General features: G+C 41.5%; 1 protein-coding gene across 1 annotated transcript in view; it reads left to right on the top strand.

Annotated features, from left to right (window-relative positions):
• The window catches only part of LOC129696925 (collagen alpha-1(XIX) chain-like), a 320,031-nt gene that overhangs the window by 31,114 nt on the left and 261,994 nt on the right, over window positions 1-26,923 (top strand). Inside the window, exon 4 of the mRNA XM_055635036.1 lies at window positions 5,344-5,455. Coding sequence (XP_055491011.1) covers window positions 5,344-5,455 — 112 coding nt within the window. The remainder of the gene's footprint in view (window positions 1-5,343; window positions 5,456-26,923) is intronic.

Here is a 26,923-nt window from a genome sequence, read left to right as displayed (position 1 = left end):
TTGGAGGATAACATGATGTGAGAATCAGTGATAGATAGCCCACTGAGCATTTACCATAGATTGCCCCATTTCAAACTTGTGTATGTCCCTTCCTAGTAAGAAGAGATTAAGGGAGAGAAAATAAAGAATTCCTCATGTTTTGTGTTTTAATACTGCACAGCCTTTTTTTTTATAGTAGTTAGACGCACAGGGGTCAACTTTAACCTAAACTGCCCATTAAGAAACTTGGGCTTGAGTATAGTGTTTATTTTACATTAGAGTTGAATTTACTCCCGTTGAGCGAATGCACAATGATGTTAGGTGGATGGTAATGAAACTGCATCCTGTGGGTTTAAAATGAATGCTAACTTTATCTTCCAACCAACCTATTCTTTTTATTCATTGATGGGATTAGGGCATTGTTAGAAGACAAAATGTAATAACCCATCCAAATTTCTTTCAAGTGTTGGTGAATCTCTTCCATGAAATGACAATTAAATGTATCTTGTATCTCTTGTATGAACCAATGCAGTACTGATATACAGTGCATTCAGAAAGTATTCAGATCCCTTCACTTTTTCCACGTTTTGTTACATTACAGCCTTATTTTAATACCCCAGAATGATGAAGTGAAAACAGGTATTTAGACATTTTTGCAAAGTGATTAAAAAGAAATAACTGAAATATCACATTCACATAAGTATTCAGACCCTTTGCTATGACGCTCAAAATTGAGCTTCGGTTCATCCTGTTTCCATTGATTATCCTTGAGATGTTTCTACAACTTGATTGGAGTCCACCAGTGGTACATAAAATTGATTGGATATGATTTGGAAAAGCACACACCTGCCTTTATGGGGTCCCACAATTGACCGTGCATGTCAGAGCAAAAACCAAGTCATGAAGAAGAAGGAATTGTCCGTAGACCTCCGAGACAGGATTGTGTGGAGACACAGATCTGGGGAAGGGTATATACCAATTTCTGCAGCATTGCAGATCCCGAAGAGCACAGTGGCCTCCATCTTCATAGAGCTGGCTGCCCGGCCAAACTGGGAAATTGGGGGAGAAGGGCCTTGGTCAGGGAGGTGACCAAGAACCCAATGGTCACTGACAGAGTTCCAGAGTTCCTCTGTGGAGATGGGAGAAACTTCCAGAAGGACAACTATATCTGCAGCCCTCCACCAATCAAGCCTTTATGGTAGAGTGGCCAGACGGAAGTCACTCATCAGTAAAAGACGCATGACAGCCCGCTTGGAGTTTGCCAAAAGGCACCTAAAGGACTCTCAGACCATGAGAAACAAGATTCGCTGATCTGATGAAACCAAGATTGAGCTCTTTGGCCTGAATGCCAAGCTTCATGTCTGGAGGAAACCAGGCACTGCTCATCACCTGGCCAATACCATACCTACGGTGAAGAATGCTGGTGGCAGCATCATGCTGTGGGGATGTTTTTCAGCGGCAGGAACTGGGAGACTAGTCAGGATCGAGGGAAAGATGGAGCAAAGTACAGAGAGATCTTTGATGAAAACCTGCTCCAGAGCGTTCTGGTCCTCAGACTGGGTTGAGGTTCACCTTCCAACAGGTTAACGACCCTAAGCACACAGCCAAGACAACGCAGGTGTGGCTTCGTGACAAGTGTGTGAATGTCCTTGAGTAGCCCAGCCAGAGCCCGGACTTGAATCGTAATTGAATTGAATCCTTTATTTGTCATTCAGACCTTTCGGTCTGAACGAAATGTCATTGCCGGCAGCCATACATGTAATAATAAACACTCAATAAACACAAATTAACATTTGTTGAACCCGTTCGAACATTTCTGGAGGGACCTGAAAATATCCATGCATTGACGCTCCCCATCCAACCTGACAGAGCTTGAGAGGATCTGCAGAGAAAAAATTGGAGAAATTACCCAAATACAAGTGTGCCAAGCTTGTAGCGTCATACCCAAGAAGACTTGAGGCTGTAATCACTGCCAAAGGTGCCTCAACAAAGTTGTGAGTAAAGGGTCTGAATACTTATGTAAATGTGATATTTCAGTTTTTACTTTTTAATTACTTTCCAAAAATTTCTAAACATGGTTTTGCTTATTTATTATGGGGTATTGTGTGTAGATTGATGATATTTAAAAAAATAATTTAATCCATTTTAGAATAAGGCTGTAACGTAATAAAATGTGGAAAAAGCGAAAGTGTTTGAATACTTTCTGAATGCATTGTAAGATCGCACACGGTGTTGTTGGTTAGGGACTTCCAGATCTAGACTCTGCAACAGTGAGAAAACGGGTTATATTTTCAAGTTTGAATGACATGTTATTTAGAGGGGAGCCTGTAGATAGTGGTGTTCTCAGTTATTTTCTTCCCTTTTCCTTTTTGGTGGTAAATTTTGAGCTGTTCGTAACCTAGGCAAGTAATTATAGTGCATATCCTAGATGGTACCTTCATAGAAACATAGAAAATAGGTGCAGGAGGAGACCATTCGGCCCTTCGAGCCTGCACCACCATTCAATATGATCATGGCTGATCATCCAACTCAGTATCCCATACCTGCCTTCTCTCCATACCCCCTGATCCCTTCAGCCACAAGGGCCACATCTAACTCCCTCTTAAATATAGCCAATGAACTGGCCTCGACTACCCTCTGTGGCAGAGAGTTCCAGAGATTCACCGCTCTGTGTGAAAAATGTTTTTCTCATCTCGGTTTTAAAGGATTTCCCCCGTATCCTTAAACTGTGACCCCTTGTCCTGGACTTCCCCAACATCGGAAACAATCTTCCTGCATCTAGCCTGTCCAACCCCTTAAGAATTTTGTAAGTTTCTATAAGACCATCCCCTCATTCTTCTAAATTCTAGCGTGTACAAGTCAGTTCATGTGACCTGCCTAAAATCACCGCTCTCATCCACATGGGTTGTATGTGCCTGCCAACAACCATTACAGGTGTTGCTCTTGCAAACCTACCTCCGGATCCCCTTGCCTGCTTCATTCATGTCCACTGTTCCACATCTTGACTGACAAATTCTACAGTATCAATTCCAAATCCCAGATTCCATCTCGTAACTCGGAGCCAAAGTACCTCTTAGCACATACACAATTTTCAGTTGCAGTCCTCATTATGCCAAGTTTCCATCAGCTACCAGATATTACAAGTACATGAGGTCACATGCCCTGCTGTATTTTCCTTCAAATATTTGCTTAATTTATTTAATTCTGCCATTGTCATCTTTATCTCGCCAAAGTCCTTTCCATACACTCTGTGCATGCTGCGCTTTTAGCTGCGACCATAATGTCAAATTTCCAGGTAACAGCACACGTCTCTTGACTTAAAGTAATATAGCTTTAGCTGGACACCCATTTATCTGGGACCCTAAAGGCTACACGATATCACTGCAATGTAAAATTGCAAGATTAATAGAACCAACAATAAAGCCAGACTTTTTGAAGGGAAGATCATTTTTACAGTGAATTTTTTATTTCAGTCATACAGTGTGGAAAAGGGCCCTTTGACCAAACTTGCCAACACTGACCCACATGCCACATCTACACTAGTCCCACCTGCCTGCATTGGCCCATATCCCTCCAAACCTGTCTCTCCATGGACCTGTCTAATTGTTTCTTAAACATTGCAATAATCCCTGCCTCCACTACCTCCTCCGGTAGCTCGATTTGGGATACATCCAACACTCTTTGAGTGGAAAAAGTTACCCCCTCAGATTCTTTCTCCATTCATCTTAAGCCTTTATCTTCTGGTTCTCGACCCTGCTTCTGACCTCCTCTTATACTCGTATTTATGTTGCGAAACAGGAGAGATGCTATAGGAACTCAGTGGATTTGGGCATCATAGATGCTAACTTTATCCCCAAAGTTCCTCCAGCAGCTCTTTTTTTGTAACAGATTCCAGATTAAATGGAGCATCTTGTTCAGCGTGGACATGTTGGGCTGATGGGCCTGTTTCCTTTTCCTTTAATACTTTTCCTGCAGTCTCTTATGCCTCCATTGTGTTTATGTGACTGGTTCAGTTGAATAATTGTCTGGTTCTTGATGGTGGGGACTCACCAATCCTAATACTGTTGAATGCCAAGGATAGGGCATTGTTCGACACTTGCATAACATTAATGTTACTTGTTACTTAAAATTCATGCTTGAATGTATTTCTGGAGTGCAGCTCTTCATTTGTACAGCTGTGTGGTGATCTGTTCCATAATCTTTGCAGTATGTGGCAGCAAACGTTGTCCCCACAGGGACTGTGTTGTGGTCCCCTCTACTGCTGCTTTCACAGATAACTGTAACTGCCACAGGTAGGTATTTTTGTAATGACAAGGTCAAACAGGTTTATTCCATAGTTTAGTTCATTCACCATCTAACATAAATCCAATCTGGCCGATCAGTCCTTCTAAGCTCAGCCAGCACTGTCAATTGTGGTGCTATGATGCTATTGTTGTTGATAGACATTGAAGTCCACCATTCATAATATTATGCGCCCTTGCCTTTTCAATGTTTTTTTTTAAGTGTTGTTCAATATGGACTAGCTCTGATTTACACATCCTGAAATGTTAGGAAGGATGCAGATTGCAGAAAATATTCCACATTATGTTGCCTTAGGATATGTTCATAAGTTCTAGGAGCAGAATTGGGCCATTCAACCATGGCCAATCTATCTCTCCCTCTCAACCCCAATCTCGTGTCTTTGCCCCACAACCCCTGACACCTTTTTAATTAGGAGCATTTAAGATAAGGGGTAAGAGATTAAGAGGGGATCTGAAGAAGAATTTATTTCATCCAGAGGATAGTTGAAATTGCAATGCATTGCATTAGACGATGGAGAAAGCAATTATCTTCTAAAACTTTGAAGTATCCAGGCAAGCACAAGTGCTAGTATATAGATCAAGTGCTAGTATCTAATGGTCACCAAGGACATGATGGACTGAAGGGCTTGTTTTGTACCGTATGACTATGCCTTTATGAATCAACTGGGGGAGTCCAGAACCAGGGGCTACAGTTTAAGAATAAGGGGTAAGCCATTTAGAACGGAGATGAGGAAACACCTTTTCTCACAGGGAGTGGTGAGTCTGTGGATTTCTCTGCCTCAGAGAGTGATTGTGGCCAGTTCTCTGGATACTTTCAAGAGAGAGCTAGATAGGGCTCTTAAAGATAGCGGAGTTGGGGGATATGGGGAGAAGGCAGGAACGGGGTACTGATTGGGGATGATCAGCCGGGATCACATTGAATGGCGGTGCTGGCTCGAAGGGCCGAATAGCCTACTCCTGCACCTATTGTCTATTGTAACATTTTTGAGATAAATGAGTAACACTATGTTTATCTCATCCACCCAATTAATTGATTGGAAATTAATAATGGTTTATATTGCAGGGTTCGATCTGGTGCAGAGATTTTCATTGACACGCTCATCGGAAAGAAGCAAAAACACACAAGGTTTACAACTTATCAGAATGGGAAGGAAATTGCCAATCAGACAAACACAGTAGGCACTACATTTATTTAAGTCTTTTAATTTTGTACTTGTTTGAAATAATTGGCTAGATTCTTTTCAGTGGTGCCTGGATGGTATTGTTTATTCATGACACCTACATTTCAGGCTTTTTATATTGCATTTTAACTGAAAATGGTTTGTTTAGAAATTAATTTTGGTGCAGTCTGCTCCACAGAATATCTGGGACATGTGTGAACAAGGCATATAATGAGCCATTTCTTAAGTTTATCAGATTGAGCAATGGCACGAAGGCATGAAGTCTGAACCAGGATGAGTAAGAACTGAATTTGGTGTCAAATCAGATGAATAAAATAAGGGTTCAAAAAAAGATTGAGTAGAACAGATAAAGACAGATTAAAAACAAGGATAATCATTCTTTTAGATGCAACAACAAGTGGAATCTGGTGCAAATGGGGGGAGTGGGTGATGGTAAATGTGGACTCGGAGGTTTAAAGTTCCTGTTTCTGTGCCATATATCTCTGGCCAATAATTGTGAAGGATTCTGTGCCAGTGAGGATATCTTTGGGGGAAAAAAAGACACAAAATGCTAGAACAACAGCAGGTTAGGCATCACCTGTGAAGAGAGAAACAAAGTTAACATTTTGAAGTTCTTAACCCAAAACGTCACCTATCCATGTTCTCCAGAGATGCTGGCTGACCTGCTGAGTTACTCCAGCACTTTGTGTACTTTTTGTCTATTAATCAGCTTTGCAGTTTCTTGTTTCTAACTGTTCAGGTTGATGCCCTTTCATCAGAAATGTAGAAAGTGAGAAATTAAGTACGTTTCATTTGTGTTTCTGAGAATGGTGGGAAATGTATGTGAAATACATTCTGATGACAAACTAATGACATTGGTGTTGAGAGTGTAAAGGCTAGTTGGCCATAGATGATCTGGTGAAATTATTAATAGAACAGGAGATGAATGAGTTAAAAAGAATAAAATAAAATGCTCAGATTTCCTGCAATTGAATATGTTCTCGCATATTACTTTTTTGCTCTCTCCTCTAAATCGTTCTTGCTCTCCATATCTGCTTCCTGATCTGCTGAATATTTCTAGCATTTATTGTTTTTATTTCAGATTCCGAACATTTTTTTTGCTTCATGATATGTTATTCTGTCGTAGTACCATTTAAAAATTCAGGTTTGTTTGACAGAACAAGTTCAAGTATTTTCTGAGCTATTCAGTGGGAATCCAGTGCATCAGTACTTTTGCTTCACTGTATTTCCCCAGTGAGTTATTAATATCAATAATAACTGGAGACACAGAACAGCCCAGGCAGTGGCTTCTGGTATCTGTGTGCGTCCTTTCTGGAATTTGCTGTCCAATTTTATCATTTGCAATTGAGCTAGTGTTTTGGATCCTTTAAAATCACAGGTTTTTTAGATATGGGTGAGAATAATATGTTATGTTGTGATAAGACTTTGCTTAACTTTGGATCGTTTTGTGGGTAGGGAATCCTGAGAATTGGACTTGGCGTACACATTGAAGTTGCCACGTTGGCTACCTTTTTCCCCATCAAGGTGATTCTGGAGATTGAATGAACAGTCCACAACTCCCTACACGTTTTATGCAAACATTGAGCACTGCAAGAATGGGGAATGGTCATGTTATTTACAATTTAGCGAACTTCCTTTGGTTTATTGTATAATTTTGTGTTAGTTGTGCCCCTGAAAAAAAGGCTTTATTTGGCTTTTTATTTATTTTTGATCCTGGGACCCTGTCCATCTCACTTTTGTGATTTTATGAGAAATAAGGCCAGATCAGTTCTACAAATTACATGGTTGAACTAATTTGTTTCGGCATGCAAACAATACCTATGCAAAGTGACATTAAAAAAACAGCAATATCAGTGAAGTAACAAGGGTCCTCACAAATGGCGATCCCTTTGTGAGAACAGAGTGTGTGAAAGGACCTTGGAGAATGCAAGCTGATCATATCTTTGGACAGTCTGACTAAGTGTCCAGACCACAAAGCACAAGTGTTTGTGCAATAGAATAACTCCTACACATGGAAATATCTATGAAGACTGTCCCTGGGCAACTGCTCCTCATTGCACAGAGTGGAGATTTTGAACCAAGTATGCTGGCCAGTAGATTGTAGTTGGAAGTGAGCGGGAGAGATGAGTGGGGAAGGATATTGTTGGGGAGAGGTCATTAATGGGAGTTGGAAAAGGTTCTGAGGGGTTGATCATTTTAGGTGGGGTGTGGAAATAGCTTGAAGAAATGTTGAAGTGAGTGAATTTTCAGACCCAAGTATTTAAAAAAAAAAGTGTTTATAGAACATAGAACAATACAGCACAGGAATGGACTCTTTGGTCCACAATGTTTGTACTGAACAGGATGCCTAGCTGCACTGATCTCATCTCCCTGCATATGATCGCTATCCCTCTATTCCTTGCTCTTCCATGTGCATTTCAAAAAAACCTCAAACACTACTTTTGTACCTGCCTCCACCACCAAACCTGGCAAGGAATTCCAAGCCCCTACCACTCACTGTGTTTTAAAAAAAAAAAAGCTTGCCCCGAATATCTCCATCCATCTTTCTCTCTCTCACCTTGTAGCTATATCCCTTTAGCTGCTTTATTTATTTTTAATAGCGGTTAGATTCATCTATTCATATGCACTGTCATACGATTATGTGAGGTGTTGCATTTTAGGACATCTAACAAGGGCAGGACCTACACAGTGAACGGTAAGCCTCTAGGGAGTGATGTAGAGCAGAGGGATCTAGGAGTGCAGGTGCATGGTTTCTTGAAGGTCAAGTCACAGGTAGATAAGGTGGTCAAAAGGGCTTCTTGGCACATTGGCCTTCATCAGTCAGAGTATTGAGTATAGAGGTTGGGAGGTCATGTTGCAGTTGTATAAGACATTAGTGAGTCCGCATAGATATTGTTAAGCTTGAAAGGGTTCAGAGAAGATTTACGAGGATGTTGCCAGAAGTGTTGCCAGCTGTAGGGAGAGGTTGAGTAGGCTAGGTCTCTATTCCTTGGAGCGCAGGATGATGAGAGGTGATCTTATAGAGGTGTATAAAATCATGAGAGGAATAGATCGGGTAGATGCACAGAGTCTCTTGCCCAGCGTAGGGGAATCGAGGACCAGAGGACATAGGTTGAAGGTGAAGGGGAAAAGATTTAATATGAATCTGAGGGGTAGCTTTTTTACATAAAGGGTGGTGGAACAAGCTGCCAGAGGAGGTAGTTGAGGCAGGGACTATCCCAACGTTTAAGAAACAGTTAGACAGGTACATGGATAGGACAGGTTTGGAGGGATATGGACCAAACAAAGGCAGGTGGGACTAGGGTAGATGTGACATGTGGGCAAGTTGGGCCGAAGGGCCTGTTTCCGCATTGTATCACTCTATTATCATTCTTTTAGTGGCGATCATGCTTTCTACTGTCTGGGTCATACGCTCGAGAATCCGCCCTGAGCTTCTCCAACTTGCTCTTCCAATAAGAGGCTCCTCAAAACCCAGTAATTTGACCAAGCCATGGACAATGGCTTGATAGATCAGTGTCCCTTTGGTAACATCCCAGAGGTCATATTTGGAGGAGGGCAGAAACCTCCGGGAGCTACAGAGGTACATCAGGCTCCCAGGTTGGGGAAAGTGACCAGCAACCATGTGATGCAGAAACTAATACTACTACAGGTGCACAACCTTTTATCCGACGATCCAAATAACGAAAACCTCCGAATAGTGGACATTTTTTCGGTCCTTGAAGAAAGGTCCTTGAAAACGTTCACCGAGGGCGGCCCGCATAGGTGACAGCGGAACCTCCGGTCGGTCCTCGAAGAAAGGGGAACTAAATCCCCATTCATAAAAGAAAAGGTGAGGGTATATTGCGCGGGAGGGTTAATAATTGACAATATGCTGCTGCCTGTCCGCTGAGTTAAAAAGCTCCCACGGTAGACACGATACACAGTGTATCGTGAGGCTTGCGTGGGAACTTTTTAACTCAGCGGGCAGGCGGCAGCAGATTGTCGCTCCCTTCAGTTTCACCCCACCTACACCCCTCTGCTTCCCGGCCATGTGTGTGACCCCTTGCCTCCCCTCTCCAGCTCCCCGCTCATTGCACCGGCGCGGGGGCTTTGCACTGTCTTCACGTCGGCAATGCCAGCATACAGTGCCAGTCATCGGAGACGTCAGGACCAATTGGACATCGACCACCAGGCCCGCCGCAAGCACGGAGAACCCAGAGACCCACAGCCTGCAGCAGCCCAGCCCAGCCCCACTCCAACTACAGAGGAACCTGGGTTGCGGATGACGGGGCGCAGCTCGGGGCGTCATAGGGGCCCATCGGGGAGCGGGTTCCTGTTGGTCCTGACGTCTCCGGCCACCTGTTATCCTCCGGGAACTGTACCGCCCTTGCAGGAGAGTGGGGTTGTTTGCAGTTGCAGAGGGAGGGGGCAAGGGCGGTACAGTTCCCAGTCTCAGCTCCAGTCCAGGGGGGTGGCCGGAGACGTCAGGACCAACGGGACACCGACCCCCAGGCCCACTGCAAGCACGGAGATCCCAGAGACCCACAGCCAGCAGCAACTCCAGCCCAGCCCCGCTCCAACTCCAGAGGAACACGTAGGGGCAGAAGCTGATGGTCTGCAAGGTACGTCTTGTTCTTGGGGTGGCGCAGCTCGGGCTGTGGGCAAACTGCCACTTGTCGCCGTAGCGGCCCATTGGGGAGAGGATTCCTCTGGAGTTAGAGGGGGAGGGGGGTATTGTGCTGTTTGATCGCCCCCTGCTATCCCAGGGACAGGGAGACACAGCGGCTTTTTAGACTGGTGGGCAATCACTTCCAAAGTTCTGCCCACACAGTCAGTACACCTCTCCTACACTGCATTTCATACAAACATTTATGCAAGAAAAAACTACATTGAAGACTCAAACCCGCGACCGAGTAACTGCCAGGATCGAGGCACAAACTCGCGACCTAGCTCGGGGATTCAAGAATCCCCGAGCTAGGCCGCCTAAGGGCATGTAGCCCCGCTAGGGTGACATGAGTGCGAGAGGTGATTCAATGCTGCGGGCACATTTACAAATTCAGGAATTCATTCAACACATTGCATTTCATACAGACATTTATTCTGCAAGAAAAAACGACATTGAAGACTCAAACTCGCGACCGCGTAACTGCCGGGATCAAGGCGCAAACACGCGACCTTGCGGATATGAGCCGAGCACTCTACCACTGAGCCAGCCATTAAAATCTACGCTAAAGAATTTCCATTCCGAAGGCCGACAAATTCTGAATTACGAAAAGTGTCTGGTCCCAAGGCTTTCGGATAAAAGGTTGTGCACCCTCGTACTTCTGGCAAAAACAGTGCTTCAGTCCAAAATGTAGTGAGAAGTTATTTTCCTCTTAGTCTGTATTTAATGAGTTAGGAGGAAGTAAATTCTAATGAGAATTTTTGTTCCAACTTTCCTTCATCTTTATTGAAGGAGTGTGCTTTAACATTAGATTAGTATATGGGTAGGTTTCTTTTCAGTGCTGATATGTGAGTGTGTAAACATTAAGTGCTGAATGCTCTCCTGCCATCCTGGTTTACACACTTAACACATGATCCCTTACTAAGGAAGCATATTTTTGACTGTTTCTTGTAAAGCCAATTTATAGCATCTAACCCACAAGCAGCTGCCAGGCCTGACAGATGACACCATATGTCAGCTGGAAAGGAAACCGTGTCTAGGAACTCTGCATGTGCTTCACCTTAATCTCAGGAAATGAAAGGGGATCATCTTTCTTCGTCTGGGCGGTATTCAACTAGCTGTGAATCCGCTGGTGCATATTAAATTAGACACTTACATTGAGGGCGAGTAATGGCAGCTTCTTCCTTTATTTAAACCCGGAAACTTAGGAGATCATTTTTTGATTCAGAAGCACAATCTTCTTCTGGGATTTTATCTCCAGAGTTTTCCTCAGAATAGAAAGATTCCACCTCCTACTGCACGTGAAAACGATCAACTGTCATTGATCTTACTTTTTTTTTAAACATGCCATTAAGGAGACTCGGGGATTTTTGCAAGAGGCAATGAGCAACTGGGCCAAGAAGGCCTGGGGAATCAAGCACATCCTCATGTACCATGGGAAAGTAGTCTAATTACCATCAATCTCTTTAGAAGTGCTCACAAAACAACTTTCTTCCATACATTCCCTCGGCTACAGTTAGGAGTTCTTATCAGCAAATACCCTCTTGAAGTGCACTTACAATTGTATTGGGGGAGAAATGTTCTTTTATGTTTTCGGCAGTGCAGCAACTGAGAGGTTGTTGTGTTGAATAATTATGTCTTTGTCTGTGGCATGTATGCTTCTCCCAGTCTCCTACAGAACTCTGGCTGAGGTCACCGAGGGTCCACTTCAACAGTTGGAGATCCACAGAAATTCAGGGGTGTAATTATGGACAAACTTGTCATTTCACTGATTGGTTATAATGCTGATAATGGAGCCGGCAGATATTTGAATCTTTGTGTGGGAAAAAAGCAGAAAAAGGCTGTAGTTATAGAATTATGCAAGAGAGAACAAGACCATTTGACCCGTTATGCTGGCCCCATTTTATTTTTTGGATAGCAAAATAATTCCCAGAGGGGGAACCCAGCTGCCATAACTCTGCTTGAAACACTGCAGATACCGCATTTACATGATGCATCCTGGAATTATGCTGACAGTGCAGCAGCCAGTTGGGTGGAGGAATAACTTCAGGTTCAGCGCAAGGATCAATAAGGATCAACGCAAGAGGACTGAGAAATACAGAGTAATTTTACTGTGTGACAGGCAGCCGGGGTCCACAGGGCCTTTAGCGCTCGGGTTGCCAGTAAATGCTGCTTCTGCACATTTGTATCGCTAATTTCTCTTTTAATTCATACCATCTTGGTTAGGGACTCTCTAAGATTTTGTCAGACCTACAAATAGGTAACCAGCCCACACTTGTGTTTAGTAAATTTTCATGTGTCCCCACTGTCACATCTTCAGGCAGAAAAATTGTAATTTTTGTTGAGGTCTTCTTGGACTTTTGGGCTGCTTCCATTGCATATGATTACAGTATATTAAATGTGCAGCAGTGAATTAGACCATTTAGTCAAACACATTCATGCAATCTCATTTCTAAAGTCAAAATTGCAGGCAATAACATGATTATGGTGCCTCTCATGCAGCATGGAGATACATGGAGAGGTAACAGAGTTAGGTTTTGGAGAAAATCTTAAAGCAAGAAAGATGTAAAGGTCAGGAAAGAATTCCAGGATTTGGATTTTGGCAGATGAGGTCATGGAAGTTGCGTTGGATAGAACAGTCAACCACCATTTGTGGTAATTGTGCTCCATATCTAGTCACTGTATTAGTGTCCATATTAATGTCATTTCCTTATATATGACAGATCTGTTTATACATCCCATAAGATGCTATCATACATTCTTTCACTGTACAATGATTAGAGGAAGATTGTTTTTCCATCAACCTTTACTTTAGAGATACATTTGCTGTTTTATCTTTGAGCTTCGATTTTTTTTTTGTGGTTGGATGTGATAACTTCAGGAAGCGATCCATCAGTGAACTAATTATGTTGCTGGATTAGAAATCCAGAGACCTGAGGCAAAGGTTTATAGAATGTGACTTCAAATCACAGGTAGTTTGAGAATTTCAGTTCAGTGCCAAGCAGTGCCAGCACACATAGCGTTTCCACCATTGCTGTCTACAGCAGATCATTGCTCTGTAAGCTGTTTAAGGCCTTGGCCACCTAATTTAATAAATACATTTTTTTTAATTTAAAAATATATATTTTTATTAAAAGCAATTGTACAAAGATAAAACATTCGTCATCTAAAATTATACTATTATTTTACAGCTTCATTTTTAACCTTATAATAGCAATGTTACAAAATTTGGAGATTTTAAAAATCAAGTCTGCAATCTATCCCATCAGATAAGGCATAAAAAGATGTTTAATTTGACACCTAATTCACTTTCATATCTCAAGTATTTAAAACGTTATGGCCATTTTCATACTCGGAAATTAGCATCTTGTTCCCTATTGATTTTCTATGGACATAACAAAAAAGCTGTGATTGAGGACAATCAAAAGCCCATAACTTTCTTAAAAATTAAGAGAACTGAATGAAATTTTCAGTTATCATAGATTGAAGCATTCTGAAACAAATATAAAACAATCTTACATGGATAACCTGAAATTAAAGCATGTAATTAGTTAGTTACCCAATTGTAGCTAATTTCAAACTTCAATTATTAGATCTAAACATCTATCCATTTCTTAATAATTGATTAACATTTTTAAATAGCCTAAGTGTCCAAATAATATTCACAAATAATTCACAATAAAACATGATTTTTAAATCTCATTGACATTCATTTATAGGCCAAATGGAAGGAATTTAGTGTTCAATTGCTGTAAATTAAAGTCCATTTAAATCAGCTTTCTAGTGGGATCCTGTGAACGCGCTGGTTTAGAATGTTCACATTGCGCTAGATTTGTGCCCTCAAATGCCCAGAAAAATACTGCGGGATATAATGGGCCCAAAATTAGCTACTCGCAACTTTAAACTTTGTATAAAGGGATCTTAAGAAGCCCTTTTTAATGTAAAAATAAACAGCCTACCTTCTGTTGTCCCCTGTATGAGATCCGGCCGGTTGCCGGCGGTCGGGGGTTTAGAGGTTCATTTTTAAACTACTATAACAATTAGATAAAGCCCTTAAAAGTAATAATAGCTAAAGCGACGGAATCTTCCAGCGATTTTTCATTAATAATTAACTAGGCTGAACATCCTCGATTTGAACAGCCTAGGGAAAATCGCGTTTTAAACCCGCCCCCCTCTAAACGGCGCCAAAATCGCACACACGGGCTGGGACAGATTTTCAGCGACGCTTCAGGTAGGCTTTGCAACATACCTACTTATAACCTGAAAATGAAAGAAAAGAAGAGAGAGAGAACAAGAGAGGGGAAAAAGTGAGGTGAATAGATAGCTCTAGAAAGCACATAGAAAAGACCCCTAGACTACCAAAGTAATGAATACATTTTTTAAAAAACTTTAGTTACCTTTTCATAATATAAAAAATTGTAAATATTTGAACAAAACATAAATATTTGTAAAAACTTAGATGTGCCGGTTGCACTGTACCAGTGTGTACTGTCCCTAATAAAAAAAAAGAAGAATGCTCACAAGTAATAATTAAGCCTTATACAATTAAAGTGATAATTTATACAACCTTAAGGCTGTGAATGTTGTTTCTGCAGTAACATCTGCCAAGATTACTATCATAGCGCAAACCTCGCTGTGATCAAAAAAAACGTGCTCTCCCCTACACTTCCCTCTCCCCCCGATGCGAGTCAAAGTGCCCAGAGCCCCCGGCGGGCGATAACAATTGTCCCGCGGCCATGGTCCCCCCGGCGGGCGCTGAAAGTCTTAAGCCACGCCTGTAGCCCCCACTCCAGGTCACCTCGACCCCGCTACTCGTTTTGCGGACCCCAAAAAGCGGTTCTCCCTACTCTTTGTTCCGAATCTCCGGAAGCAGCGCGCACAGTTGCATTCGTCAGGTTCTCCGCAAGGAAGACGTTCCTGTTCCGCTCCACGTCCCCCAACGACAACCTTCGGGTTTAGGGGAAAAAATTTTAAAAGTTAAGCTTAAAAACTATGGGACAAAAAATAACAAAAAAGCAGACGGACTGCAGAGGCCGCTGCGATTCAGCCCCCCCACTCGGATAGGCATCCCATCGGATTCATCCCAGCGCCCAGCGAAGCAATCCCATTCTTCCTCTCCTAATTTACCTGTGATTTATTCTCTCTTAACATGCCACCAATTCTCAAATTTTGTTTTTTTGCCGCATACATACACTGTAACTAATGTTCAATGGCTATTTAATCCAGCGGCACATCTTTGGGATGAAGAAACCAGAGCACTCGGAGACCCATGGAGAACACACAAGCTCCACCAAGCAGTGAAGGTCAGCTCAGAACCAGGTCCCTGGAATTGTGAAGTAGCACTAATTGCTACAGCACAATGCCACCCTAAACACTGCCAATAAATAAATACATACAAGTAAATAAAATGCTTTGCTAGTGATGTTCACCTCCTGAAAATGCATAGCTAGCTCCACCCCTCTCATCTATTCTCAATGGTAATAGTGGAGGCAACCAGCCCATTATATCTGTTTCCCGGGAATATGAAAATAAACATTGAAGTGATAGTGGGAGAGTGAAATAGCACATCCAGAACTTGAACCCAGTAATTGATGTTTTATTTTGGGATGCATTTAAAGAGTAGCTTTAATTGTTATTGAGTTTTATCTGAACTCTCCATATCAACGGATATGATGTTTAAAGCTAGCCACTCTTATAATGTTTCTTGTCAGAAGCATTATAGATATCCTGATAAGGCAAGATTCTACAATTCCATCTACTTTATTTTGAGTAAGAACTTTCACCGTTAATTATTATCCATCAGTTTAAATCCCTTTATGTCCTCAATCTTCCATATCTCTACAGCCTCCTTCAGCCTACACATTAGTTCTCTGATTCTTACTCTTATTTTCCCCAACTCTTTGTCCCATCATTGGTGTCATGCTTTCTGCCTCAACCCAAAGTTGGGTCATATTTGCAAAATGGTCTGTTAGTTTATTTTAATATCCAAAATTAAGAATATTAAAAGTAAATGTTCATGTTTTCCATCTCTGGTTTGGTATTCTGAAGGCTGTAAGAATATCTCCTCTTTTGCCCCTATTTGCACATGTTTCTGCTGGTTTAGTTTCAAGCCATCATTTGAGGTAGAGAATTGTTGTGAGGATATCTCTGATTGGGGCAGGGCATTGGGGAAGTGCCGAACAGGATCAGCTTCTTGCTCATGTTTGGAATTGTGAAGAGGTTGGAGGGAGGTGGTTGAGGTGTAATTATGAAGTGGGGTGGGGGTGCTTGAAGAGAAGCCACATTGAGGTTCAGTTGGTTCCCAGTTCCGGATGCTCAAACTTCACAAATTGGGCCCTGCTTAATTAAGTCCCTGCTAAATACCCCATTCACAGGCCACACTTGCATGAGTACATTTTGCAGGAATGATGTTCAAACATTCATTAATAATGTTCCTGTCTGAACACCTCTGAGAATTCATGCATGAAGCACCCAACTGAAAACAGGATCTTCACGATGGGCGCAGTGAGTCAGATGACCAGTTTAGGAAGAAATCTGATCACATCAGGATCATGTGCAGTAAGATGAATAGCATTAACATTTCAGGTCTAAGATATTTTCGCAAAGCTGAGAAGGAGAGAAAATAAGCTGAGCAGCAGGGAGGATGTGGGATGAAGATGTCTCTATTCCTTTATCTGTGTGTTCTGTCTATGTTCTCAGTCTCTAACTATTCACATTCACACATTGGCCAGATAACCTTGTTTACAACCTATACCATGGTCACCCTGGGTTTAAGCTATCAGATGTTCACCCATCAAATCAGTGCCATTTAAAATAGATTTCCTGATTATCTATCTCATTTCAATTAATTGATGCGATTATTATAAATTGGCTATTATGTTTCAATTTGTATCAATAAAGGGTTCTTTGCCTACTCTGGGAACCTTAAAGCAATTTACAACTGTGACAATTCAGAAAATATACTACATAAATAACTTTGTTTGTTTTATTCCTTTGAGTGTATAGGATTGCCAATAGAATAGTCAGATTCTGTCTGTAGACATCTTGTGTCTAGTTAGTTTACAGCAATATAGCCTCATTATAGTAGTATGAAATTAACTACTTCTAATCCCTAACCAGTTGCCTCCTGCTACAAATACCACAAACATGTTCATAGATTTAGGTTAGCTTGTGTCACACAGTAGAATTTGACACCTGCTATTGAGGTTCACGGACTACTCTCCTGAGGTGCCATGGAATTGTAGAACGGCATAAACTACCATGCTCAGTAGAGGGAAGAGCATTAAGAAGCAATAAAAATATGCAACTAAAATAGTAATTTTTACACATATTCCATGAATTGACATCGACAATTTTAACAAGCATATACATTTCTCCTGAAAGTAGGCAGGCAGAAAAATATTTTAGTATTGATGTTTAAAAATAGTTTTTATAGAATAGTTAGGGAGAACTGTTACCATTTCCTTTTGTAACAGGTGTCACCTAAATGTCTGTTATGAGGGGGTCTGCAGTACAACACCTAAATCAAATCTCTAATTGCATTTGAGGCATTTACAGTTGAATGCAATTGGGTAGGGATCAGGTGGACTCCTGTAAATTTAATCTTGCTATAATGTTTTCTGTAAATAACACCACAAAGTTGGACCTTCCCATTGGCAAACTTGTACACTTGAAAACGCAACCACTCTAGCTTTCAAAAGGGCAGTACAGTGGCACAGCAGAAGAGTTGGTGCCTTGTCTGAAGAAGGGTCTCAACCAGAAACATCACCCATTCCTTCTCTCCAGACATGCTGCCTGTCCCGTTGAGTTACTCCAGCATTTTGTGTCAATTTAAACCAGCATCTGCAGTTCTTTCCTACACAGAGTTGTTGCCTTACCGCACCAGAGACCTGGGTTCAATCCTGACTACAGGTGCTCTCTGTACGGAGTTTGTACGTTCTCCCTGTGACCATGTGGGCTTTTTCTGGGTGTTTTCTGGGTTAATTGGCTTTGGTAGAATTGTAAAAACTCTCCCTAATGTGTAGGATAGTGCTCGTGTACGGGATGACAGATGGTTGGTAAGGACTCGGTGGGCCAAAGGGGCTGCCGCCATGCTGTATCTCCAGAGTCTAAAGAAAAGTCTAAAGTGCATATCATCTCTTATACATCTGAAATATGGAATAGAATTTTCAGTTCCTGGAAAACTGATATAAAAGCAGAAAATTCTAAAAACACTCGACAGGCATCTGTGAAGAAAGAAATAAAAGTTAACAGTATAAATTGAAGGTAGACAAAGCTGGAGAAACTCAGCAGGTGAGGCAGCATCTATGGAGCGAAGGATAGGCAACGTTTGGGTCAAGACCCTTCTTCAGACTAAATTGAAACTGTTTCTCTGCCCATACTGTTTGACCTATTATGTATTTCCAGCATTTTTTGTTTTCATTCTTGGAAAATCACAATGCCACTTGTAGACCCCCCACTGTAACAAGTACATACAGAATGCTGCAGCTACCACCTTCATTCACTCACTCCAGCCCCATCCACTTCCCAGTCGCAAGCAATATTGCTGTTGGTAGGACCTCTACTCTGGTATGACAACAGAATCGGAATCTGAATGCACTTGTAAACTGAACGGAGCATTGACTAAAACAGATAGAAACATAGAAACATAGAAATTAGGTGCAGGAGTAGGCCATTCGGCCCTTCGAGCCCGCACCGCCATTCAATATGATCATGGCTGATCATCCAACTCAGTATCCCGTACCTGCCTTCTCTCCATACCCCCTGATCCCTTTAGCCACAAGGGCCACATCTAACTCCCTCTTAAATATAGCCAATGAACTGGCCTCAACTACCCTCTGTGGCAGAGAGTTCCAGAGATTCACCACTCTCTGTGTGAAAAAAGTTCTTCTCAGATGTTATGGTACTCGAGGGAACCAAGTCATTCTTGCTCTGCCAACAGGTGTACGTGAAAGCTTTGGGAGTTTAGCCCAATTAATTTTAATTAATCATAAACTGACCCACCGTGGTCAACAAATGTGACCCCGTGGTCAACTAAAGAAGCTGTGAAAGCAACAAATCTTTGCAACAGAAGGTTGTAGTCAGCCTCAATGCCTGCTTGCACTGCCCATTCAGTGTAGAACATAAAACTGTCATTAAATCCACATTATCACTATCTTGAAGCTCTGCACTCTATATGAAAATAAAATATATAAATCATGAACTTGTTGAGAAACTATTTCATTGTGATTGGAAAATTGTACTAAGTGCATTGCTATTTCAAATGGAGGCTTTCAATTAATCACAGTTAATTCAAAGGCACAAGAGCTCTAGAGAGAGCAAAATAAGGTTTTGAGGCAGAAAATCTAAAGGATGGAGGGAGCCGCACAAGTCTAAGAAGGGTAGAGCTTAAAATATTTTTCAGCAGAATTAAGCAGGATCAAGTCATCACCTTCCCTGTAGCTGTCAAATTAAAAAATAAAATGATGATGTTCATTCCAATGTGTATAACCCCCCCAATGTTCATACGAATTTACCCGATTTATTATCAACCTTTATCCTGGAAGACAATCTGTCCCAAGCTAACAGCACATGGAATAATGACAGAATGGAAGATAGACTTAAGAAGGCATAAACATGACTAGGACATCAGCCTGACCTTCATAATTCTATGCCTGCCAACTGTGAAGACTGATCTGTGCCTAAGCCATAAACAACAAAAGCATAATCTACCATTCGTATAGGTGTTTAACATGAAAATATGTGTGAAAAAAGTTCTTCTCAGATGTTATGGTACAGGAAATTTATTAATACAAATCTGAGGAATCTAAGTGAGTAATATGTGTAGGAAAGAATGGCAGATGCTGGTTTAAATCAAAAGTGGCTGTGAAAGCAGTCTGAAGAAGGGTCTCAACCCGAAACGTCACCCATTCCTGCTCTCTAGAGATGCTGCCTGACCCACTGAGTTACTCCAGCATTTTGTGTCTACCTAAGTGAATAATATAATTGATAACCAAAAGGATGGCCAAAGAGGTGGATTTAAAAAGGGGAAGAGGACTGGAGGCTTAGAAAGGGAAATCCTGTGCATGTTGCCTCGGTTACCGGGGCCCAGAGTAGTGCAGCATATCAGGGTTGATCAAGGGTCTAGAATGGAAGAATGCATGAAGCCTGCAGGGTTTTATGAAAGGAGAAGATCACACTAATAGGGAGGTAAAAAACCATTCAGTACTCTCAAAATAAGGATAATGGATTGAAATCAAAGCATTGCTTAGCTGGAGCCAGTGCAGGTTAGCAAGCAAAGGAATGATGGGTGAATGGGATCGGATGAATGTTGGACCATGGGCAGCTGAGTTTTAGGTTGCCTTGTTTATAGAAAATAGAACTAAGCAAGCAGACTTATGGATGGATGTTTCATTAAACAAACTAAGGAGTAGATGGGTCCAATCAGCCAATGAAGGCATCACAATCAGCATGGACAAGGTGGGCTGAAAAAAACGGTCCTGTGCTATGTACTTTATGATTCTTTATTTGAGACGTCATGATTGTGTGCTGGAAAACTCAACCGGTTTGGATATGTCATCAAGGTTGCAAACCATCTGCTTCAGTTTTAGATGGTTGTCAATATTTATTTGGATGAAATTTCTGCCTGTTCAATGCTGGATGTTGGGTAAGCATTCCGAGAATTTAGAGAGAGGGCAAAAGTTAAGTGAAGTGGTGGGGACAGGTGGGTAAAACTGATGTTTACAGCATGAATGGGGAAACAGCTGTGTTGTCAGATGAAGTGGAGAATGACGAGGATTTGAATTAGAAAGTGACGGGCATTGAACTGATCACTGGCCAACACCAGAGGTATAGGTACAATGGGAGAAGAGCAAACCTACACTGTTTGAGGAAATTATCAATTTAAAAACTTATGTTTGGTTTGGATTTAATTGACTGCTGGTCACTGCATGTACTTAGTCTTATCCTCCAGATTTTGAAAGTTATTTCTGAGCACCGGGAAGGAGAGATGTGATGCTTATTGATACAGTGCAATGAAGATTCACTAGTTTAATTATTGGGATAAAGGGATTGACATATGAAGACAGTTTGAACAGCTAGGACACACATTGGGGTTTAGAAAACAAGGAGCGTTCTTATTGAAATTTATGAAATTCTGAAAGGGGTTCATTCCAGCTTGATGCTAAGAGAATGTTACCTTTAGTGGGTTTATCTAGCATTGTTTCAGAAAATGGGAAGTTCTCTTACTTGGAGTTGAGGAGGAATATCTTTTCACAGATGCTTTGGAATGCTCAATCCTTCAGAGCTGTGGAATCAGCTATTAAATACATACAAAGCATCGCATGAAACATATTTAAACTGCAGGGCAAAAGTCAAGGGCAGTGATGGGGGCAAGTGGGTAAAGTTGATGTTGTCAACATACATGTGGAAGCAGCTGTACTTTCAGATAAAGCTGAGAATCAAGAGCATTTGAATAAGAAAGTGACTGAACTTTTCTATCGACCACAGCCATTATAAGGGTTATGTTCCGAGAAAATCGCCCATATTGTAATTTTCCGTAATGCAAACCCTTGACTTAAATCAACAAACAATTGTTTTTTTCACTTCTTATACTTTGCAGCAGTTGTTTTTTTTTCTCTCATACATCCTGTAAAAATGTTTTTAAGAAGGAGCTGCAGATGCTGGAAAATGGAAGGTAGGCAAAAGATAGGCAACGTTTCGGGCCGAAACCCTTCTTCAGACTGAAGAAGGGTTTCGGCCTGAAACGTTGCCTATTTCCTTCGCTTCATAGATGCTGCTGCACTCACTGAGCACTTTTGTCACCCCAAACCTTTTGGTAGTGATTTGCGAGTTCCGCAAGGGCAAATTCCGTAACCAAAAGTGCTGTAGTGCAAGGTGCAGTGTTCAAGAAAGTGAGAGCAGAAATGTGGTATTGAAACCAAAATTGGAGAGGCCATGATCAAGCAAGCTTGACGCATTGGACACTCTGCAATCCATCCAATTGACCAGTCATTATTTACAGTGGAGCAAGCGTTCCTTATCCTTTTATTTCTGTTTTTGCACAAAGTTTAAAAAATAGGTGCAGGAGGAGGCTATTCGGCCCTTCGAGCCAGCGCCTCTCTTAAATCCATCCAATTCCAGCCAAGACACGTCACTTTTATTTCTTTTGCACATTTAAAAAACAACTCTTGTTGACCAAAGTGCTTTACATTGGTGGAGGTATTAACGTTATACAGCAGTGGTTCATAGATTAAGTACACACATAAATAGCCCATGTAGCCCTCAGAGGACATCAAGAAAGGCTTGAGAGTAAAGATGAGTTTTAAGTAAAAGTTTTTTTCTCACCTCCGTCTTAAATGGCCTCCCCTTTATTCTAAGACTGTGGCCCCTGGTTCTGGACTCGCTCAACATTGGGAAATTTTTTCCTGCATCTAGCTTGTCCAGTCCTTTTATAATTGAGGGTATGTTTCTATAAAATATCCCCTCACCCTTCTAAACTCCAGTGAATACAACCCTAATCTTTTCAATCTTTGAGTTTCTCCAGCTTTTTTGTGTAACGTATAATTGATATGTTTCCTATAAGCCATCCCCTCAGGGATCAAACTCCAGTGAATACAACCTACGCTGCACTGCCTCAATCTTTCCTCGTATGATAGTCCTGCCATCCCAGGGATCAATCTCGTGAACCTACGCTGCACTGCCTCAATCACAAGGATGTCCTTCCTCAAATTAGACCAAAACTGTACACAATACAGATGTGGTCTTATCAGAGCCCTATACAACTGCCAGAAGAACATCTTTACTCCTATACTGAAATCCTCTTGTTATGAAGGCCAACATTCCATTAGCTTTCTTCACTGCCTGCTGTATCTGCACACCAACTTTCAGTGACTTGTGTACAAGGACACACAGGTCTCTCTGTATCTCCCCCTTACCTAACTTAACCCCATTGAGATAATAATCTGCCCCCTTGTTTTTGCTGCCAAAGTGGATAACCTCACATTTATCTATATTATACTGCATCTGCCCATTCACTCAATCTGTCCAGGTCACCCTGCAACCTCCTAACATCCTCTTCACAGTTCACACTGCCACCCTGCTTTGTGTCATCTGCAAACTTGCTAGTGTTGCTCCTAATTCCCTCTTCCAAATCATTAATATATATGGTAAACAGTTGCGGCCCCAACACCGAGCCTTGAGGCACTCCACTTGCCACTGCATTCTGAAAATGACCCGTTCACTCCTAGTCTTTGCTTCCTGGTTGCCATTTTCTATCCACGTCAACACTCTACCCCCAATACCATGAGCTCTGAAAGTCTAGAAACACTACATCCACTGCTCCCCTTCATCCATTTTACTTGTCACATCCTCAGAAAATTCCAGAAGATTAGTCAAGCATGATTTCCCTTTCATAAATCCATGCTGACTTGGACTAACTTTTACTGCTATCCAAGTGTCCCATTATTACCTCTTTAATAATTGAATCTAGCATCTTTCCCACCACCAAAATCAGGCTAACTGGTCTGTAATTCCCCGTTTTCTCTCTCGCTCCTTTCTTGAAAAGTTTTAGTATTTTGAGAAACCTTTGAATATATTGGCCACAGTGAATACAAATTGGTTTTAATTCACATGTGTAGTTGTGATGCGTGTTCAGCCAAAATATTGGTGTGGTCATACGCATGTGAACGGTCTTCCAAAGTGCACGGAGTAGACAGATCTCATTGCAGGTTAATATGCGGACTGATTTGTTGCCAACATTGCCAGTTAGGTGCTTACTATCCACCTAACACCCTGTCTTAACTTTCGCACGTTCAGTGGCAGAAAGTATTCCCCACCAGCATCAACATGCAGGTTGTTGCTGATTGAAGATTTCTGGCAATGGCTACTGAAGATCAAACGCTTGGAACTTTCTAAAGTCATTTAAAGTTGCTAAAGTCTACAGGGACCAGTGTGGCAGGTGCTGGAGGACTGTTCAGATTTCAAGGCTTCCGCACAAACCAGTTGTTCCCAGATATCGCTGCTAGAGAATGCATTTCCTTGAAGTGTAGAATAAGCAGCGGCCAGAGAGGGCAGAGTCAACGACTGGCAAAGGAAGATATAGGATCATCAGCAGAACTCGTTGCAGGAAGTCATGTCTACCCAGCATGTTCAAGGAATAATATGTTTCACTGAAACTCATCAAGGACAATGCATATATTTCAATGACACCATCCCTCAATGATATATATTTCCTGCTCCAGCACCTAAAGTATACGTAGCAAGCTCCAGTTCCTCTGAGCCCATTCCTCCCTTCTAGTCCCACCTGGCTTTGGTGATGTCATCAGCATTTGAGCAGCTAATGCTCTCTACTTTCTCTTCAGACCTTTCCTTTGCTCATTTAGAGTGATCATTAATTAGCAGAGATTTAATCCTTATATCACTCCCATCGTAAAGAGTTCCAAGCAAGGTATAATGTTGAACTTTTTTTCTGCTGCTTTCATTTCTGTGCCTAAATTTTTAGCCTGGAGTGTTCAGCACATTCCAGATTGTGGACACTTTTTCTCGTCTCTAAAATTCCTAATTCATCGGAACCTTTCTGACTCCTTACCCTCTCTAGATTGTTCCATTCTTAACTGCTAATATATCATTGACAACCTCCATTATTTCCACTGTTCCTACTTGTTTAATTGTCACCCACTCACTGAGGACCCACCCTAACATTTCATCACAACTGCTGATGAGAAAACTTTTATTATTGCTGGCCAAATAAACCCATAGCTTGTAGAGGTTGAAAGTCAGCTTAGTGCCATCTATTCATTCTTCCCTCTGGACCACGGCCCAAGCAGTGAAGAACAGACCATTGTACCCAGTCATTGACCACAACTCCATTAGATAGCATCCATTTAGATCCTGCAGCCTTCTACACCAACCACACACTTCCACCTTCTCTCCAAGATCCACAAGCAGGACAGTCCGAATCGGCACATGATTTCAGCCTGTTTTTACCATGTTGAACTTAGTTTTTCCTGTCTCAATTCTATTCTTTCTCCTCCATCCTTAAAAAATCTAGTCAATTTCTACCCAGCCTGCTCATTTTTGCCACTGATGTACAATCCCTCAGCACCTCTATTTTGCACCAGAAATGCCCTGAGAATCATAGAGCCAGACTATTTGACCCACTGAATCTGTACTTACCATCTACCATCCATTCATCCCTAATCCTGTTTTATTCTCACAATCCAATCACCTCTACCTCCAGATTCCACCACTCACATATGTTAGGGACAGTTTGCAGTGCCCAATTAACCAACCACCCTACTCATCTTTTGAATGCAGAAGAAAGCAAGAGCACCTCAAAGAAACAGGATTGAATCCCGTTCACTGGTGCTGTGAAGCAGCAGGTCTATTAGCTGGCCACTGTGCTAATCCATAGAAACATAGAAATTAGGTGCACTAGGTTCGCTTCGTGAAGCCATTCAGATCAGGTGATCATATCAGTAGTACCTGCCTTCTCTCCACCCTCTGTGCCCCTACAAGGGCCATTAACCCCTCTTAAATATAGCCAATGAACTGGCTCAACTACCCTCTGTGGCAGAGAGTTCCAGAGATTCACCACTCTCTGTGTGAAAAAAGTTCTCCTCATCTCGGTTTTAAAGGATTCCCCCCTTATCCTTAAGCTGTGACCCTTTTAACCTTTTGCCTGACCTCTTCTTGCATCGCCGTTCTATCTTTGCATGGCGAAACTCATTCCCACATTGACCTCCACTCAGATCAAATGCATAGCTATTGAAACTTCCCTGGGTCTTGGTTATGGAGGCACAAGAGATTGTAGATGCCGGTCATGTAGCATCTGTGGAGGGAAATAAAGAGTAGATGTTTTCAGTCAAAAACCCTTCATCGAGACCAATTCAAAATTATGCCATTTTATTTCTGGAATACATGTATCAGTCAGTATTTCAGTTCCACTCAGGCCCCGCACTCGCTTCTTTATTCTGTATAATGATCTTGGTATTAGTTCTGCTTTCTTCTCTTGAAAAGACCTCAAAAATCTTAACAGTTTTTCTATAAATTCCCTCTTCACTTCTACATGATCCATATCTGATTCAGCCTTTATTTTTCTTGAATTTGCTACCTCCATCTCAGGAGACAGCTGAGCAGCCATCTTCTTTTACAAGCCCACCAATCACTGCTACCTTGACTGCACCTCTTCCCACCTTGCATCCTGAAAAGGTACCATTCAATTTTTAGAGTTTCTTGGCTCCATCGTAACTGTTCTGAGGGAAATACCTTTAAAACTAGTGCCTTCTTCAGAAAAATGCTACTACCTGATACGACTTCCACTGTCCTTAAGTCAACGTTTTCCTCATCAACTCTCTTGTTCTGAAAAAATGAACTTTGCAACGATTAATTATGTTGGTTATTTGGTAAAATTATACATATAATTTGATTTCTGTAATCAATATCAAGGCCAAAAAGCAAATCATAAGATCATGAAAATGAACTTTTTTGGTATTAATTTGTGATTTTTGCTGCATCTATAATTGATTTTTTATATTTATATATAGTTGGGTTTGAAAGCAATAAGGTGAGATTGTCAACACCTTTGCTAATTTGAATGCTGGAGTATATTGAGAAAATATCAGAAAGATATCTTTTATCTGTTGGTGGAAGAGTAACCTAGTTTCTTCTAACTTGACATTGTCTTTTGACCTATATTAGCCAGCATTAGTTTTATTGATGTCCTTTCTCATTAGGTGATGAACTTGTAGAGTGAATAATTTGCCAATATCACTTGCCTTGAGGTATCGCAACTGCCATCATGGCAGAACCATGTTTGATTCATGCTTCAAGTTTTCATGTTT

Source organism: Leucoraja erinacea, chromosome 5 (assembly GCF_028641065.1).
Source record: "Leucoraja erinacea ecotype New England chromosome 5, Leri_hhj_1, whole genome shotgun sequence".
Taxonomy (NCBI): Eukaryota; Metazoa; Chordata; class Chondrichthyes; order Rajiformes; family Rajidae; genus Leucoraja; species Leucoraja erinaceus.
The sequence above is the reverse complement of the archived record's forward strand: the minus strand, read 5'-3'. Positions and strand labels throughout refer to the sequence as shown.